Raw genomic sequence first — 20,712 nt, 5'->3', positions numbered from 1 at the left:
GGCAACTCTATTTGTGGCGTACGTGCAGAAACGGCTTCTTTCTCATCACTCTCCCATACAGCTTCTATTTGTGCAAAGTGCGCTGTATAGTTGACCGATGCACAGTGACACCATCTGCAGCAAGATGATGCTGCAGCTCTTTGGAGGTGGTCTGTGGATTGTCCTTGACTGTTCTCACCATTCTTCTTCTCTGCCTTTCTGATATTTTTCTTGGCCTGCCACTTCTGGGCTTAACAAGAACTGTCCCTGTGGTCTTCCATTTCCTTACTATGTTCCTCACAGTGGAAACTGACAGGTTAAATCTCTGAGACAACGTTTTGTATCCTTCCCCTGAACAACTATGTTGAACAATCTTTGTTTTCAGATCATTTGAGAGCGGGCTGTCCATGTTCGGCAACCATCAAACTTAACTGAACTTGAATTGTTTTGTAGAAAGAAATGGTCCAAAATACCTTCATCCAGGAACTGATTAAAAGCTACAGGAAGCAACTAGAGGCTGTTATCTTTGCAAAAAGGAGGATGTACTAAATATTAATGTCACTTTTCTGTTGAGGTGCCCATATTTTTGCACCGGTCAAATTTTGGTTTAATGCATATTGCACATTTTCTGTTAGTACAATAAACCTCATTTCAATCCAGAAATATTACTGTGTCCATCAGTTATTAGATATATCAAACTGAAATGGCTGCTGCAAACACCAAAATATTTAAAACTAAAAATGATTAAGATTAATAGGGGTGCCCAAACTTTTTCATAGGACTGTGTGTATATACAATCACCGGCCACTTTATTAGGTACACCATGCTAGTAACGGGTTGGACCCCCTTTTGCCTTCAGAACTGCCTCAATTCTTCGTGGCATAGATACAACAAGGTGCTGGAAGCATTCCTCAGAGATTTTGGTCCATATTGACATGATGGCATCACACAGTTGCCGCAGATTTGTCGGCTGCACATCCATGATGCGAATCTCCCGTTCCACCACATCCCAAAGATGCTCTATTGGATTGAGATCTGGTGACTGTGGAGGCCATTGGAGTACAGTGAACTCATTGTCATGTTCAAGAAACCAGTCTGAGATGATTCCAGCTTTATGACATGGCATTGCATTATCCTGCTGAAAGTAGCCATCAGATGTTGGGTACATTGTGGTCATAAAGGGATGGACATGGTCAGCAACAATACTCAGGTAGGCTTTGGCGTTGCAACGATGCTCAGTTGGTACCAAGGGGCCCAAAGAGTGCCAAGAAAATATTCCCCACACTATGACTCCACCACCACCAGCCTGAACCGTTGATACAAGGCAGGATGGATCCATGCTTTCATGTTGTTGACGCCAAATTCTGACCCTACCATCCGAATGTCGCAGCAGAAATCGAGACTCATCAGACCAGGCAACGTTTTTCCAATCTTCAATTGTCCAATTTCGATGAGCTTGTGCAAATTGTAGCCTCAGTTTCCTGTTCTTAGCTGAAAGGAGTGGCACCCGGTGTGGTCTTCTGCTGCTGTAGCCCATCTGCCTCAAAGTTCGACATACTGTGCGTTCAGAGATGCTCTTCTGGCTACCTTGGTTGTAACGGGCGGCTATTTGAGTCACTGTTGCCTTTCTATTAGCTCGAACCAGTCTGGCCATTCTCCTCTGACCTCTGGCATCAACAACACATTTCCGCCCACAGAACTGCCACTCACTGGATGTTTTTTCTTTTTCGGACCATTCTCTGTAAGCCCTAGAGATGGTTGTGCGTGAAAATCCCAGTAGATCAGCAGTTTCTGAAATACTCAGACCAGCCCTTCTGGCACCAACAACCATGCCACGTTCAAAGGCACTCAAATCACTTTTCTTCCCCATACTGATGCTCGGTTTGAACTGCAGGAGATTGTCTTGACCATGTCTACATGCCTAAATGCACTGAGTTGCCGCCATGTGATTGGCTGATTAGAAATTAAGTGTTAACGAGCAGTTGGACAGGTGTACCTAATAAAGTGGCCGGTGAGTGTGTGTATATATATATATATATATATATATATATACACACACACACACACACACACACACACACACACACACACACACACACACACACACACACACACACACACACACACACACACCGTATTTTTCGGACTATAAGACGCACCCAGGTTTTAGAGGAGAAAAATAGGGGAAAAAAAAATTTTCAGGCAAAAACGGTAAAATATTTAATGTATGGGAGTTGTAGTTTTGGAACAGCTGCAAGGCCACATTGACAGGTGACCCTGCAGCTGTACGGGGATGCATAGGGCGTTTTTTTTTGTGGGGCCAGGTGTACTTTTTAGTTATACCATTTTGGGAAAGGTTTATTGCTTAGATCACCTATTATTTAATTCAGAGGCAAAACAGAGAGAAAAACCCAGCGGTTTAGCACTTTTGATTTTGACGTTCACTGTACATAAAACTATTAGTAGACCTGGCATTTTCAGACACAGGGATACCTAATGTATATGTTTCACAGTAATGTTATACTTTTATATGTATTCTAGGGAAAGGAGGTGAACTTTTATTTATTTTATTTTTTATTATATATTTTTTTTTTACTATTTTATTATCCCCCGTCTAGGGGGCTTGAACCTGCAATCATTTGATTGCAAGTCCCATAGACGGCAATACAAGTGTATTGCCGTCTATGGGAGATTCTATACATTACTATCGCGGAGTGTCATAGACCCAGCCGCGATAGTAATATATATCTATGACAGGCCTGGGAGCCTTCATTAGGCTCCCAGCTGTCATCGGAACAGGTCGGCTCCTGCGGCCTCCCCGAGCAGGAGCCAGCCTGCATCACTAAAGGTATGGGGCCGGTGGGGACCGGCCCCGGGGCTAACTAACTGCCAAAACCTGCGGAGGAGGAGCGGATTTACAGCATGCCACTGCTGGTTTTCTTCAGCGGCAGGAGCGTGACAATCTGCAGGCCCCGGCAGCTAAGACAGTCCCCGGCATCTGCTGTAATAGACCGGCGGATGCCGGGGAGTGCCTTAGCTGCCAGGGCCTGCAGATTGTCACGCTCCTGCCGCTGCAGAAAACCAGCAGTGGCAGTAGCGCGGCTATGCTGTAAATCCGCTCCTCCCCCCACATTCGGACTATAAGACGCACCCTCATTTTCCTCCGAAATTTGGGGGGAAAAAAAGTGCGTCTTATAGTCCGCAAAATACAGTATGTATATATATATATATATATATATATATATATACACACACACACAAACTTTCAGGTTCTAATTCCAAGCAATACCGTTTTATAACAGATACAGTCACAAATACTTAAATAAAAGCTTTATTTGTCATAAAAATTATAGCTTGTCAATGTGTATAGTCCAAAATGCTGCAGTTTTGGTTTTTGTTTTTTTTTAGAACTTTTAGTCCAAAGGTGTCGCCATAAAATGTCCATTTGGAGTGTCCAAAATTCTGAGCTGCAGCCTCCACAATGCAACATAAACTTGCAAGAAGTAAAAAGACCTCATAGAGGAGTAGTTCTCTACTGGTCTGCCCTGCGTTATAGAACACATTTTATAATAAAATATTACCCTGGGAAACATTAATAGCTTCCCAATTATTTGTATGCCTTCTGAGAAAAAAAATCGCCTAGACTGCAAAATAGAAGTCTCAAAGTCAAAAAAAGAAAAAACAAAACAAAACAAGAATGCATACAATATAGGCAGTGAAGTCATAAAAATACATCCAAATGAAATAGAAAACAGGATTCATTATCAATAAGAATATAAAGAGTTTGTTCCCCTGAGAGCTCATTCACAATTATGTGCTAGAAGTGACCACCAAATGTTTGTTCATCCTTAATATATTAGTAGTTCCTGATATTGGATTCCTCCATCACAGTGAACCCTTCCATACGATACATCTTGTCTGCAGGATGGCCTCTGGGCTCTAGATGACGGTTAGATCTTGCAGCAATTAGACTTCTTCTCAGATATACTGAGCTTAGTCACAGACACTGAGCTTTCTTCAGGCACGTCTACACATTTCTTCACTTCTCTGGAAAGACAACAAGTGTCAATATACATTACAATGCTAGGGTCAGGGCCCTTTTATATGGGGTTATGTGTACCCATAAAGAAAGCAATAAGGTTATAATCTAGTTAAAAGTCTTTACACAGTCCAATAAACCAATAAGGGGGAGTTCACACTACCGCTACTGTCTGCCCCAGAGTTTCCGTCCTAAACCCCGGGGAAACTGGACAGGGGACAGCTTGCCGGCAGTCAGCTTTAAAACCCATTCGTTTGAATGGGTTTTTAAAGGTAACCACCAGTGTCCTTGTGCAGACTCTATGCCTGGAAACTGGTTTATTTTTGCATGGACACCCCCTAAGAGGACAACAAGCTGTTAAAGGGTTCTCTATGACTCAAACATTGACCAGTCCTTCAGATAAGTCAAATATTAGATAAATCGACTTTTTGCTGTGATCTGGGGAACTCTGCTTCTACTTCACAGGCCATTTGATGTCATGGTCACAGCCTGTTTTCAGCTCAGTCCCATTCAAGCAATCTGGGCTGAGCTACAATACCAAGTACAGCCACTATACAAGGCATGGCACGCTGCTTGTCCAAATGCTATGATCACTTTAAACAGCCTGTTGTTGTGTGTTCTGGGCATAAGTTACACAGTGATCAGATACTGAGGACCTATTGTAAGGATAGGTCAATAGCTTTGCCTTGAAAACCCCTTTAATACAACAGCTTATTCCCATACAATTTGTAAACACTGATTGATTGAGATTTTTTTTGCTAATGCAGATTTTGTGAAGTTTCGGATGCCATTTTAAATGTAGCATTTTTTATTTTTCTAAAATCTTTTTTGGCACATAAATTTTTTGTCCAATTTTTCCACACAAGTCATGTAATTCAGATCATGATTTGAAGTGTGAAAAACTCCACAATAAAACTATTGCAAATCAAACATAGAAGCAATAACCTATGGGAGCGTGCTGGAGCAAACTGCCAGAACACCACACCATTACACACCATTTCTTTTGCTTAAGAAACCACCACCAATGTATTTCACTATAGACACTAATGCAACACCAGACTGCACAAAAAAACACAAAACCACAAGCAACAAGAAAACTAATGTGTGAAACCACTTTTATGGCGCTGGTGTGTAGTGAGACATTACCTAGCTAGATGCAGAACAGCTTCTACTACATTAGTGCCATCTTTTGCGCTGGTCTCACAGAAGAGGGAGCTATAGGCCTGTAAATAAACAAACCAGACAAAGTTTTACACACCGCTCCACAAAGTACTATATGCAACAGACAGACATTTTAATCTTACCATGGCTAGCTTCTCTCCCATTGAAGTCTGAATTCCAGATTCATTGCCTTCTGTCCTCAAGTCCGTTTTATTGCCTATAAGCATCAGAGGGATGTATCGATCACAAGAGTTCTGTAAATGAGAAAATCATAAGGAGGTATACTTCAAAGACAAGATTGTAAGGCTAAAAGCAGCGGCGTAGCTAGCCATCTTCAAAGTGTTGGTGTTGTGTTAAGTTACAAAGTGATAATGTTTCCTTGCAGAGTAAACTCTGCAAGGAAACATTGTCACTTAGTAACGTAATACAACACCAACACTAGAGATGAGCGAACAGTAAAATGTTCTAGGTTCGATATTCGTTTCGAGTAGCCCCTCAATATTCGACTACTCGAATTGAATATCGAACCCTATTATAGTCTATGGGGGGAAAATGCTCGTTTCAGGGGTAGGCAACGTTCGATCAAATTATACTTAAAGTCCACGAGTGAGGGTCGGGCAGTCTTCTCCTTGCAGCGTCCCCGCGGCGTCTTCCAGCTCTTCATTCACTCTGCTAGGCATCGGGCCTGGGCAGAGCCGACTGCGCATGCCCGCACTACAAGCGTGGCAGAGTGAATGAAGAGCCGGAAGACGCCGCGGGGAAGCTGCACGGAGAATATTTCTACAGGTAGGAGAAGAACCAGTGTTGATTGGCCGACTGTATAGCATTCGGCCAATCAATGCTGGTTCTGCATTGAACTTTTCCATTTGAACAGCGAGTGGTACTCAAATCGAGTATGAGTATTTCGAATACCGTAGTATTCGATCGAATACCTACTCGATCGAGTACTACTCACTCATCTCTAACCAACACTTTAAAAGAATTCCACATCCAAGATCTTCATTTATCTCAACCATCTTAGATCCGGCAGGACAATCACGATTTTAGACTGCTGTTCCTGTCGTCCTGGATAGCCTACGGTTTGTTTAGCTATTCCCCTGAAGTCTTGCTATTAAACTTTTTTAGGGTAAGGTAAAGGCTGAATGGTCGATGCTAAATTCTAGATGACATCATGACCATGTGATTAGACTCTTGTGTGGGTGGAGCTATTCTGGATACTACAGGATAGTGTGGCCTTTCACAGAAAGAGGAAGCTGCAGGGAACGGAGACTGATGGAAGGCAAGGAGAAGAGAAGAGACAGCATGTGTGAGCAAAAGGGGGAACTGGGGGCAGATGTAGGGGACATTAAAATGGGAACAGATTGAGGGGGGACATTAAACATTAGGGGGTTTGCTGGAGGGTGACATGTCTGCCTCTAGTTGCCACCAGTTTAATGTCCCGCTCCAGCTGCCAGAGTTTAATTTACACCTCCAGCTTAAACTGGGGCACAAGGAGAGGGACTTAATACTGTGGGACAATTGGAGGAGAACATTATAATGTGGCGACATATGTTAGGGTGACTGTAGGAACATTATACAGTGTCGAGGAACATGGGAAAATGGATGAGAATGGGCAGAGTCAACATAGAAGTGGGTGGAGCCAAGTTTGCCATGGCACGCATAGCGCGCTGCATATATTGTCCCTCTTTCTATCCTTTGAAAGTTGGGCGGTATGAGCATAGAGGTTATCAGAAAGCGTAAAACATCACCATTTTATACCTTGATCTCATCAATCCATTGCCGCACATTGAGAAAGCTGGCTTCAGATGTCACATCATACACAAGAAGGACCCCGTGTGCTTTACGGAAATAAGACTTTGCTATACTGCGAAACCTAAAAAGATGACAATATATAAATATGTAACTTATTGAGGAGCACTAACATAACCAATAAACTAGCGGAAATCCATATTTACCCTAAATTTCCTTTCACTCTTTTCTTTAGGAAAAAAAAAAAAAAAAAAAGGATTGGACAGTAGTGTAATGCTTAGGGCTCGTTCACATCAGCGTTGTGAACTCCGTTCTTCAGGTTTCCGTTTCCTGCATAAAACAGAGGCAGGATACGGAAACCTGCAGGAGTCTCTCTCACCCATTCATTTGAATGGGTGAGAGAGATGTCCGGCCGTGAGTGGTGGTGAGCGTTTTGCGCCCTCCGCCGCGAAACCGGGTTTTATAATCTGGACACAGAGTCGGACATGCAGTACTCTGTGTCCGGATAAAAAAAATCCGGTTTCGCGGCGGAGAGCATAAAATGCTCACCGCTGCTCACGGCCGGACCCGGTCTGTGCTTTCCGACTTCTGGCATGCAGAAGACGGAAAGCAGAACGCTGGTGTGAACCTAGCGTCAGAGGTTTTGTTCCAACACTACAGCTGCAGGACTACCATGTCCAGTGCTTTATATACTAAAGTGAATAACGTTTGTGGCTGGAAATTCCCTACCTCATGCCATTAATATTCAGCCACTGTACAAATAGATGTCTTCTTAAATCCATCATAAGAAATCCCCTAAAATTCAACTACATTGTAATAGTCACCTTAAATCTCAAGTACTTTGAAGTCTATTTCCTATCTCAGAGTTCAACAAACAGCCGACCTATCACCACCCTCCCTGTTTTAGGGGGCATTCACACAATGTAACACTGCACTGATTCTTGCACGATAACTCGTGTAAGAATCAGCACTGAAAAACAGAATCCCATTGACTTCAACAGTACAGTACAGGCTGCAATGTAGAATAATCTGTACTACTTCAGTCAATATTGCAAAGGACAGAGACTTTAAGGAGCCCATTAGAGACAACCATCACAGATGGCCGCCTGGTTTGTCCCCTGTACAGACTTAGGGTGAGGCCCCAGATTGCGGAAACTGCTTTTTTTTGTTGCAGATTTTGTTGCATTTTTGTGCCAAAGCCAGGTGTGGATTGAGCAGAAGGTAGAAGTATAAGAGCTTCTTATATATCACATTCCTTTTGTAGCCATTCTTGGCTTTGGCTCAAAAAAATGCAACAAAATCTGCAACATAAAAAAAAAAAAAAAAAAGCTTCATTTATGCAATGTGAGGCCCCAGTCTTAAAAGGTTTTTTCCCAGGCAAATTAAAAAAGGACTGTTACTGCTATTAATATGTTAATAAGTGCACCCAAATATCTTTATCAGTGATTTCTGGATTTCTCTGAGCTCCTGGCATCATCTGCATTTGTATACATGGGTAGCTTTCTGTTGTGTTTTCCTACAACTACTATGCCTTGCACTTCACTCAGAGTTGACTCCCTCCCTCTGTCTCACTCACACCCCTCCCCGCTTACCTAGCAAACCCTCCCACTACTAGCCCTTCCTAACTCCCTCAACTTCCCACCCAATCATCCTGCCTGGAAGACAGGGAAGCATCTTCTCGGCACAGGACTTCACTTTGTTCTGAGCTGGCGGCCCAGAAAATCTGGATAAGAAAACAGGCAAGTATGATGGGGTGGTCTGTTGGGGACGAAGGAGGGGAGGGGGTTAATATTGGTGACATTCTATGTGCAGACTTTTATCCACTAGAGGTAATCAGAATGAATGACAGCAAGCAGAGATATAAAAAACCATGAGAGATTGATACAGAAAGTATATTGGAAAATTGTACAACTTTTTATTATACAAACCATAACCTTTGTCTCTCAATATTGGTCTGAAAGTGGACAACCCCTTTAAAGTGTCAGGATAAGTGGATGACAATGTGCCCAAAGCAGACGTCAGTTTCCTTCCATGACTTATCAAGGGGACATGATACCAAGGCATTAAATGGTCCACTCATTTAGAAGCCCAAACTAATTTCGCTCCATTCCACCTCCAGTCTTCCTTGTGTAATATTGCACAAAAATAACGTTTTTGTGGTTGTACTGTTTCTAACATTACCTGTATGGAACAGCTATTTTAAGCTACAGGATGTTATCAGTGTAGATAGGCACATTTTTTTCAAGGTTTGCACACACCTTTCTTGCCCAGCTGTGTCCCAGATCTGTAGAGTTGTATAATCTCCGTCAACAAGAAGTTTCTTCATCTGAAAGTCCACTCCTAAAATGGAGACATTCTTTGCTGACATGTTTATAGCAACCATATAGTCAACTAAATAAAATAGATCTGAAGATAAAGTGGCAGAGACAATCTACTCCCAACAAGGTCATCTGAAATGGAAAAGCAAATACAACATCCAGGGGAAAGGTTCTAAATTGGGTGAGAAGCACAGCGTAGATATTGTGAACCATAGAAAAAAAACCTCTTGCAGGTGATCATGCAGGGCTGAGAGTGAGAGTGAAAGCGAGAGTGAAAAGAGCAGCGCTAAACAAAACAGAAGACTGGGTGCAGGCCCCACAGTCCAGAGACAAGGACTGCAAAAATCCAAAATAAATAAAGTACAATATAAGTAGGGACTGGTCAGCCCAGTGCAACATTTGTCCTTAAAGGGGTTGTCAAGGATACTTTTTTTTTTTTTTGTAAGGGAGTCAAGAAAGATGAGTAAAACAAAACAAAACAAAAAAACACAACCAATACTCACCTGTCACTGATGCTTTGGATTCTCCCACAGGGATCCGATCCTGCTGCTCCCAGGATGTTATCCGGCAGAAATCCCCCATCTGTTACCGGCCTAAGGACAGAATGTCACAGGTATGTGTGGCAGGGACTTCCGCCGAAACACCTTCCATGGCCCTCTTACAACAGAATGATTATCCTGAACAACCCCTTTAATGACTTTTTGAGATATAGATATCATCTCTCTCATGGGGCAAGTCAGGATTATTTTGCTCATAACCAGGATTTGCACCTAACTAACCCTCACTTGTGCTGCTCTGGACTTATTGTTCAAGATGCACAGACAGATAAGAATAATTCAGAAATCTCAAACACTCTACCTAATGTGGTTGGAATATCCCCTCTGAATTCATTCAAGCACAGTCTGAGAAGGAAACTGGATTTTCCAGACCCTGCATCTCCAGCCAAGACCAGCCTGTATATTGGATTGGGAGAATGAGATTCTTCACCTATCACCAAACCTTCTTTCTGCAAGGAGTAAAAAACCAAATATATATTCAGTAAATGAACAATGATGGTAAAATAGCTAAAATGTTTTGGTCATATGCATATAGTCCTGAGTACTACTGATCAGTATCATTTATACTAAGGAAGATATTAAGACTGGTGGTCCAATTTAATTAGAATTAAAAAGGGCCAACTTTATTAAGAGGCATGCACCTTTTAATAAATTAAAAGTTAAATTAAAAATCTGTACCCACTATGAGAAGATTTAGATTTGCACCATAATTTGTGCCAATTTCTAGCACAAGTTATCATAAATCTGTTAGTCTGAAATTCGCAACTACTTTTTTGCTTCATCCATTTTTGTAAAAGTTATAAGATTTAGTGCAAATATGACATGTACCAACATCTGTGACTTTTTGCACTACAAACCTGGCACAATTTCATGATAAAGTCTCATTTAAAAGTATTATTTTCCCCACAACATTTTTATGCCAAAGTAAGGCAAAATCCCCCACAAAAATAAATAAATAAATAAAATCATCATTAATTTTCTAATTTCTCAGGGGCATGCCTGAAAAGCCTTTGTATACTGTAGCCGGATCTATACTCTCCAGTACAGATCCATGAAAGCACTTTGTTTATTTTAGTGACTATCAATTAACATACTTGTGGTGCTACACATTGTAGTTTGGTGAACACACACTTAAAAGCGAACCTCCACCTTTCAACCTAATGTAGTATTAAAGGAGACTAGAGTCTTTCTGCATACAGTTTTATTATTGGTAAGATTTCTGAGATCTGTTCACATGGTGTAGATCTGCATGGTGGCCCAGGCCCAGAGCCTGGGAACTTAGCCTGCCAACAGGGGGCGTTATTGGGTTGTAGTTTGTGTATTTCTGTATACAGAACAGTGTAAGGTGTCTTCTGGAGCAAGTTGTAGTTTTTCTAGGTCTTATTGTGGTGAGTATTACATTTTTTAAATGCAATGCATTTCTAGCTATATATATATATATATATTTTTTTTTTTTTTTAAATATATCTGAAGGGGGTCATTTGACTTGTTATATTTTTTACCAAGTTTTAAAATTATCTATTCACATGATCAGTGGGGTCCGGCTGTTGAGATCCCCATTCTCATCGGTAGTGGTCCCATCAAAGAATATATAAAACTTGGTGTTACCCCTTTAAGACTCAACTTAGAAAACTTTGTAACTTCTTAGAGAACTTAACTAATTTCCTCTGGGGTGACAAAAAGCCCTAACTAGCAGTAGAAAATATATAAAACCGCTATCCAGATGGTTTCTCAAAGCTTGTTAGCAAAAATTGGAAGTCATCTACTCACTTTTGGAGTAAATGCTGGAAGTCGTCTTCTGGAAGAAGCATTGGAGCCACTGCGGCTAACTGGACGTGAGGGAGTCCATTTAATCCGTCCATCAACCTCTGATCGAGCCTCTACTGTCTGAACAGAAAGGCAACAAACATTTGAACACAACCACAATATGGCTTCTTCTACTAAAAGCATCTTTTCTAGTTGTGAGCTGTTTGATATATGCCAAACGCAGCAAGTGTATATTTACCTCTGTTTCAGAATTGACATAAGAAACACTCCCTTCCCAGGGCTCAGAGCTGTTGCTGTGATCACTTCCAAAGTCACTTGCAGAGCAGTCTATGTCACTATAGCCACTGCTTCGATGTAGGGACACGCCACTGTCTTTACATCTATCAGCCCAGCTGGCCACATCAGAATATTTGCTATATGGGTCATCCTCTGCTGCAAAGCTATAAAAGTCAGAAAACCATTTGGAATTTCATTTATCAAAATCCATACAGCACAAGAGACAAAAATACTGAACATTCTCCATCTCCAAATATTATAAAGTTAAAGGGAGTCTACCACCACAAAACTCCTCTGTACCATTTATATGCTGTTGTAGGGGTTGCTAGTGACAGACAATTTTTTTTTTTTTTTTTTTAACAAAGTGTAATCTAACTGCTGAGAAAACGGCATCTGAAAGCTCTCAAGTAAGGTATGGAGCTAAACACCATGTTGTCTGATCAGGTTGTGCATCATACTAATAGGAGATCTGAAGCAGTGACAATAGCTAGGGGCGTAATGATCATGGTCACAGGGAGTGCGACCGCAACCAGCAAGGTACAGGGCTCGCTGGAGATGGCTGGGGCCCTGTACAACTATGACAGTGGTCGGGGAAAGCCTGGTTCCCCAACTGCTATACATGCTAGCCCAGGGGAGGAGACTTAAAATAGTTATACTCACCTCTCCTGGGTTCAGGAGTCCTCTCGGACGCTCTTCTGTCTCATAACCGAGTCCTGTGATTAGGCCCCAGCAGTCACATTGGGCGCGACAGTGTAATGACATCAGTGGGCCCACATGTGACCGCTAAGGAACAATCACAGGCCTCAGCAGGGATGTCGGGAAGATGGCAGAAAACAACCGGAGCCAGGAAAGGTGAGGCAAGGTGAGTGCGTTTGTTATTTTGATTCACCTTCCCTGGGCTTCTGATTATAATACTGTGAGGTGTGAGGAGACCCCAAAGTATAATAGCTTTGGAGCAGAGGGAGAGGAATGTTGGGAGGGGAGGGGGTGAACACTGCTGGACGCATAATATTGTATGGGGGGGGGGAGACATACTCTGCTGGGCGTATAACAATGTGTGGGGGGACGGGCACTGCTGAGCATATAATATTGTGGGGTGGCCCAGACAAAAGTTTGCACCCAGGCCCACAAGACACTTGTTATGCCACCAACCATGGCTGTACTAATACCAGAAGATGGAGCAGCACAGTCTCTTCTCAGCTACTCCACCATCTTCATGTATTAGTGTAGCCATTTTCAGAGTGTCTTTCTCTGTAAGCAGCAGCGGCCTTTTCCCCAAAAAAATCATATCCCTAAAGGCAAAGCATGCTCCTGCAGGTTTTTTTTTTCTTTTTTTTTTTTTTTTTTTAACAGCTTAATCCCAGAAAACCTCTATAAGTGTTTAGTAAAAGGAGTTATAAAATTGAAAATTCATAATTAAAAACGTTGTTTAGTATTTTTCTCCCCTCCACTAGCATAGATACCACCTCTGCTTTGTCAAGTTTCTGAATCCTGTAGAAATACTGTGGGATGCAAACGTTTTTTTAAACATCTTAACATAAGGATTAACAAGTCCTGATGTGAGACAACCACAGGGTAAACAAGTGACCTGGTAGACGTGGCCATGTTCTGGGTGCACCAAACTACTCATTTGCATAGGAATTAAAAGTTGATTTTCTACCTGCTGTAGGTAATCACAGGCGCATCCTTCGGAGGATTGGGGGAGGAATGCTGAAACAAAAAGGAAACAAGCCTTACTTCCCTCATACCTGTAAGTGTCACAAGAAACCAAACAAAGATTGGAGATTGGAAGCATCTGCAAGATGTATACCAATTTAGGCACAACATATGTTTACACCAAAACCATTAGATATATGGGAGATCATAGGAATGCAACAAGTCCGTAAGCTCACGTAGCAAGGGCAGATAGTTGTGAACATTAGCGATACAGCTGGTCAGTTTCACTCTTAAATATGAAGTGTGGTTGGAACGCCAGTTAAATGGAGAATCTTTTCCATGAGTGCTAGCTGAGGAGGTGAGATATATTAAGGACTTCTGACTTAGCTAGGTTTACTTTATAATTCAAAAAAGTAGAAAAGTTGTGATATCATCTAATGTCAGTAGTGCATGCAATGATGGCTCAATGATTATCTACAGAGGTCTTATCTTCTATTGTAAATCTGTCTGTGATGTAAATCAGATGATTGACACAAAGAAAGCCCTTACAAAAATGGCAGGTGTCGGTCTTACCACAGTGAAAATAAAATAGTGGAATGAAGAAAAAAATAAAAATAAATTTACTACAAATGGGTTTAACAAATGGGCTATTACGTTTTTTGTTTGCAGTTTTTTCAAGGCAAATTCAAGACTGGCCTCAGAAGGAATGGGAAATATAATAGAAGTGTTACTGCAAAAAAAAAAAAAAAAAAAAAAAAAAAAGCTCTTCTGCAACATGAGGCTTAAGTCTAGAAGTCTAATCTGTAACCTCCCGGCAAGAAACAATGTCTATTTTGGGAAACATACCAACTCGAGTGGTTGAACAGGATTCTTTGGTTATTTGTTTAGAGTTATGAAAAACTTCCCTGCACAATTTCAGAATGGACAATTAGCACCAGGATGTTATTAGCAGAATCTTCTAAAAATTCTGTAACTGGTACAATATAAATAACCCAGACTGCAATGCTAGTATCTGGTAAACTGTTGGGCTCCCTAACAGAAACCAGACAAATCTTACTATAGTATAGATCTGCCGGACATAGTCGGTATCCGCTATTTTAGGGATCTGGTATTTCCGTTTTAACAGAGCAAAAATAATAATAAAAAAATATATCAGAATTAACAGCATTAGGCAACATGAACACGACTGTGATCGTGTTTGCAGACTACGATTGAATGTTACAGACAGCACAAGGATGACATCTGTGTGCTGGAGGTGCCTCCATGGGCTCAATTCATTGAGGTCAATAATCATGGGCCGCAAAACTGAAAGGGATTTAGCTCACATTCCCATACACGGAACTATAAAAAATACACGGTCATGTTTATGGGGCCATAGAAAAGAATGGGTAAGCGTGCTAGCTGTGAAAATCACAACTAGTGCACGCAGTCATGTGCATGAGTTGCATGGCTTAAAAAAGGATTGAAAATGTGCAACAAAACTTTTTATTCGATGTATATAAAACAACTAGAAATAACACTTGTGGAGTGTAGGATGTAGCCCTATGTTTGACAATACAAAGCTGTGTCTTTCTTATATGGAGCAAAGTCTTATATTCATTTCAGGCTGATCAGGAATACATTTTTTACAACCTGGCAGCAATCTGTCACTTTATGTAACCTTGTCAAGCCACTCACCCTTTTCTTTTCATTTTCAATGTTGGTTAGAGCAAAGCGCATGCTGTCATTACTGTCATACAGAGACTTGTTGGCCTCGCTGTGGGGGTAAAGCACAGACATTCAGTAAGCTGCAGACATAGATATAACCATACTTTTCTGCTACAGATATTTAGCTGATTTACAGAATTACTCACAATCACTGAAAACACAAGGTGGACTGCACCAACCTGCATCCTTTATTTTTACATCTATTATTTATAATTTGCATTGAGTACTTAGAAAATAAAGGAAAAATATATTTGTACCGTGTTAGCCAGTGGATATGAAATATAATTTTTTTTTGAGGAGTCTTCAGTAGTTGATACCTTTTTTAATGGCTACCTAAAATGATGACATATTGCAAGCTTTCGGGACTACTAAAAAGGTCCCTTCATCAGGCTGCTCCCTTCATACCAGCCTGATGAAGGGACCTTTTTAGTAGTCCCGAAAGCTTGCAATATGTCATTATTTTTAGTTAGCCATTAAAAAAAAAAAAAAAGGTATAAACTTCTGAAGACTCCTCAAATTTTTTTTTTATATTATGAAATAAATGCATTATAATATATAAACTATAAAATACATAGTTATAACAGGAAGTATTACCCCACTGGATTATCAAAAAATAAAATATTTTACTCACTTCAGTAACTGAATCTGGTTGCTGTATCCTGTACTCTCTTCGATGATGGTTTTTAGCAGTAATTTTTCTCTATTTTATAAGGAGACAGTAACAGAGTAAACCTAAATATACATTAATAGAGTATAGACAGATTATCCTATTAAACGAGGGCTTGTCCGCCCTTTGATGTTTGGACATACAGCATCAGTTATTCATGGAGACGACTGTACAGAGTATTAAACCCCTCTCCGATTAAATGCAGAGGTAATTGTGGTAATAGTAATTACCGTAACTCACGTGTGTAAGTTGCACAGAAGCCATGTATCCAAGCAGAGTAAGAGCACCATTAAATGCACATTACATAGCCCAATGCCTGTGATGGACAAGTGCCCTAAAGACTGGCTAATGTAAACTGCATGAAGGAGGCGCAGTTTTTGTCCCCAATAAACTGTAGTTACATTATGTAGGCAGGACATCCCAGTTTTATTTTCTGTGCTGCAATAATCCAACAGCTGAACTTTTGCTTGTTTGTTGACTCACTGGCATAAACAACAATCAGCCATGTTTTTGTAATCCTGTACAAATCCTTTAAAGGCATATCAAGCCCAAGGGCAAACAGAGTTGTTGTTTTTTTTTGTCTTAAACGGAAAGTTAAACTACCAGTACGACTATATATATCCTAAATAATCCTTATGTTTATTCTGTACTCTTGCAGCAGAAGAACCTTATCTTATCCTCTTGTCATTAGACTATTAAGTTAATTGGAATGGATTACACTTAAATTATTGGAATGATGAAGTAGTATCCTTACATTGTCCCCAGAGTCTACACTCCTGCTCACTGTTCATTATTTCAATATACAAAAGAGTATAAAATAAGCAGAATCATGATATATTATATTTGTAACTCTGTCCTCTTCCCTCATTTTCAGAAATGAACTATAATTAAAGTGCTTGATGGTCACAACCAGTGCCATACAATAAACTATCAGCAGGATATGTACTATAATAAAACACAGATTCTTTATTCATAAAATAAAAGGGGTTGCCCAGCTTCCACAAATAAATGCTATAGTCTGTATACAGAAAAATACAGTTTACCAATGACACAGATGCTAAACCAGCAAGTAAACAGGGGAGACATGCCACTTTTTGTTTATTACATACCCTGTTGGTAGTTCTTTTTACACTTGGCCTATCTCTTTAGCATATAAGGCTACAGATCTATCTGGTGGAACAATGTAGGTGTTCGCTTCTTTTATCTCCATTTCTTTTTCCCCCCATTAAACTATTCTTTTGCACACTATATTTGGTAGTGTCAGAATTAACTACATCATATATTTAATCTACTGGCAGAGTTCCCTCTGTACCTCACCTTTCATGATGTGCCTGTTGATCTGCAAAGTCATTTTTCAGTCTGTCCAAATCAGTCTGCAGTAACGAAATGCTTGTCTGTGTCTCCAGTAGGGATCGTTTCAAGTCTGAATTTTCCTAAAAAATAAAAATGTATATATATTTAAATTTATTTAAATATTATCTGATTCAAGAGCCAGTTTAAGGCCGGGGCCCCACGGGCCAAAAATGCCGTGGAGAAAAAAAAAAAAAAAAAAAAAAATCATGGCATTTTACAGTACAGGCAAAGTGGATGGGATTCAAGCAAATCCCATGCCCACTTTGCGTTAAAAACCGCAGAGCGGACACGCCGCAATTTCCAAAACCGGTGCATTTTTGGAAAACACAGCATGTCAATTATATCTACGGAATTGCCAGCAGATTCCCTATAGCTATAATTGTAACCGAAAGTCTGCAGAGGAAAACTTCACAAACTTTCTGTTTAAAGTGCTGTGGGAAGAACCGCGATGTGCTGCCACCGCAGTTTTTCCTGCAGCACTTTATTGATGCAGGACGTCCCATGGGGCCTTAGCCTAAATCGAATTTTTGCTACTTGTTTGACATACGCACTGGGAAATCTCCATAAACATGCCAAACTTATCTCAGGCTTGATGTACCGACAAGTGTCAAAAAATTTCTTTTAGCATACAGTGGGCATATATCTATGATGGAGGGCTATGATGTATGTAATGTATAGAAATAGACTGCCTATAGGGTCCTGGTATACCTTTTCACAGGATGCATCTGGATAGAATTACTAAATTTAACTATATTATTGATTAAAATTTTTTTTAAAATATATTATTTATACACACACACCTGCCAAAGAACAACCAAAATAATATATTCAGATAAAGAGAGAATATCATAGAAAGCCAAGGAACTAACACTGAATGCAAGATACAAGATATTTGTATAAAGGAATAGTACCCATAACGGTTATGTTTTGTATCTACAAAGACAGGACACCCTAATGTGAACAGGTGTAAGCTACTGTGGTGGCAGCTGGGCTTCCTATTGTTTGATCAAATATGTATAACGAAGAACCTCAAATTTATATATTTATTTTATAGACAAAATGGTTTACAAATAGCAGTAATACAGTTTATTTTTTGTCTGTTCTTTATATGTCCAGATGTTGTGTCAGCCCTGCTGCATTTTTTGTGATCGTTATGTAGTTACTTGATATTATTTAGCTGCCATTTTAGGTGTAAGTCTTAATTTTTCCCTTCACTGCCACATCTTGTGAGGTCTTGTACTCCAGAACTGAAATGGGACTGGCACAAATTTTATAGTTTTAACTTGTGCCAGTTTTCTTCTATATAATATTAATTTGCTCTTATGCAAGTTATAATAAATCTGTCACACCAAAAATCCCTACCACGGTCAACTTTGACCCCTGCATTGGTGACTTTTTACATAATTGGAGAGTATAGTGGAAAATGGCCAAAAAGGTTACAGTTTACTTGTGCAAAAGTGGTATAGACCAAAATTTGTGACATTTGTCATTCCTTGTATGCCTGAGAACTAGTTTACAATGATAGGTCGGCCCCAATGTATACAAGTAGTTGAAAGATCTTTTCATGAGTGCAAATCACAAAGTAAATAGTACATAGTACTAAGGCATTTCATGTGTAAATAAAGGGAACCTGCCTTGTGTGGTACAGTTCACTGCCTTTATTCTTAAAGATAAGACATTCATATAATACAGCTGTCTCTTAACTTCTGACAACTTTACAAGTGTGACTTTTGGTAGGTCAGCACTGATGCTTTGCACCACTTTGGTCCTGGGTTGAAACATGAGCAAAGATAACATCTGCATGGAACTTGTATGTTCTCATGTTTTATTAGGGTTTCTTCTAGAAATTTAGATTGGTAATCCCATTATGGACAGACTATTGTGAACGATGACAATCTCTAGTATGGTATCTAAGCGTTATAATATAATAAAGCAAGGACATACTTAGATTAACTGGTCCCATATTAATTTAGTTTAAGAGTGTGAAAGCTACAATTACTACAAAAACCATCGACAACTTAATTTAGATCCTGACAAGAGAGACGATGTACCGTATATACTCGAGTATAAGCCGACTTTTTCAGCACATTTTTCATGCTGATAAAGCTCTCCTCGGCTTATACACGAGTCAAGGTCCACGGAGCACAGAAAACTGAAAGGGGAGGTCCTTTAGTGCTACTGCTCTGTGATTGGCTTGTCATGAGGTCACGTGACTGTGATGCCATCAAAGGTCCTGTAGCCACTGGTATGTAACATCTGCAGATAAAGTTGAGTCTAAATCCTAGTAGCCCCACCCACACCAGAGTCCCATCACATGGTCATGACGTCATCAGAGATCTGTTAGCACACTAGGATTTAGCATCTATCCTGCAGATGAGTGGCCAGGATTCATTGTGTTTTATGGAAGATGTCTGTTGTATGGAGGAGAGGAAGCTACAGTAAAGTGACACACACAGGGACCTTCCTTTAGTTACTCTGCTTATTAATGTCAGGCATTTGGGGTTATTAATTTAGTTTCAGTAACTACATGTGCCTCACATTATTAATAGTTAACCCCATAATGTCCCTCATATTAACCCCTGTGTGCCCCATATAAGGGTTACTAATATGTGAGACACATGAGGGTACTAATGAAGGACCTTAATTATGAAGATACTTAATTATTACCTCCAAATGTCTCACATATCAGTAACTCTTATGTGAGGCACACAGGGGGTTAATGTGAGGGACATGATTGGGTTAACTGCTATTACTATCATCCCCATGGAGTTACTAAGCTGTAATGCGCATGACCAGACTTTTTATGGTGGATTTCCCCCTCGGCTTATACTCGAGTCAATAAGTTTTCCCAGTTTTTTTGTGATAAAATTAGGGGTCTCGGCTTATATTCGGGTCGGCTTATACTGAAGTATATACAGTAACTTCTAACATTCAGTATGGCAAGTCTTCTTGTTCACATAATTTACACCATGGATAAAACTTCCTGTTGGGGAGACAGTTTAACTTGCTTACCTGAGAAAGATCAAGAATTTGTCTTTTAAGCTTAGTACTTTCCTCTCTGGTTTCTTGGGCTTTCTGTTCATCTTTGTGCTTAAGCATAAAAAAAATATATATATAAATAGTTGGTAAGAATCCAGTTAGCAGATAATGCTAAGAAAGGTCCACGAAGAGGATGCTGCATATCAGTGACTGACACAAAGCTTTCACTTCCTTGTCATAGAGGATAAGTGATCACTGGAGGTCTGAGCACTAGGATGCCCAAGTCCCTGTGTAAATGTAGTAGTTCACATAAACAGCCACCATGTCATTCACTTCTACAGAGCACAGTTCTCTAGCTCAGTCCCACAGACATAAATAAAAGCAGTGACTGCATTTGTACTACTATATTCAAAGAGGAGACTTGAGAAACCATTTGTGATTTCTCGGTGTCCCAGCACTTGGATTGCAGGCGTCAGTCAGTTATCCTACATAGGGGATAAGTGT

The 20,712-nt window shown here is 40.3% G+C and overlaps 1 protein-coding gene across 1 annotated transcript in view; it reads right to left on the bottom strand.

Annotated features, from left to right (window-relative positions):
* Positions 1–3,691: 3,691 nt before the first annotated feature.
* Positions 3,692–20,712, bottom strand: part of RASEF (RAS and EF-hand domain containing) — a 30,155-nt gene continuing 13,134 nt past the window's right edge. The window contains exons 5-17 of the mRNA XM_075273387.1: positions 20,242–20,319; positions 17,194–17,309; positions 15,841–15,909; positions 15,180–15,258; positions 13,507–13,556; positions 11,809–12,010; positions 11,574–11,690; positions 10,105–10,252; positions 9,187–9,268; positions 6,938–7,052; positions 5,323–5,433; positions 5,165–5,241; positions 3,692–4,026 (exon numbers count right to left, since the gene is read on the bottom strand). Coding sequence (XP_075129488.1) covers positions 3,930–4,026; positions 5,165–5,241; positions 5,323–5,433; positions 6,938–7,052; positions 9,187–9,268; positions 10,105–10,252; positions 11,574–11,690; positions 11,809–12,010; positions 13,507–13,556; positions 15,180–15,258; positions 15,841–15,909; positions 17,194–17,309; positions 20,242–20,319 — 1,341 coding nt within the window. The 3' untranslated portion in view covers positions 3,692–3,929. The remainder of the gene's footprint in view (positions 4,027–5,164; positions 5,242–5,322; positions 5,434–6,937; positions 7,053–9,186; positions 9,269–10,104; positions 10,253–11,573; positions 11,691–11,808; positions 12,011–13,506; positions 13,557–15,179; positions 15,259–15,840; positions 15,910–17,193; positions 17,310–20,241; positions 20,320–20,712) is intronic.

This window comes from Leptodactylus fuscus, chromosome 5 (assembly GCF_031893055.1).
Source record: "Leptodactylus fuscus isolate aLepFus1 chromosome 5, aLepFus1.hap2, whole genome shotgun sequence".
Taxonomy (NCBI): domain Eukaryota; kingdom Metazoa; phylum Chordata; class Amphibia; order Anura; family Leptodactylidae; genus Leptodactylus; species Leptodactylus fuscus.
Note: the sequence above shows the minus strand (reverse complement) of the source record. Positions and strands in the feature narration are given on the sequence as shown.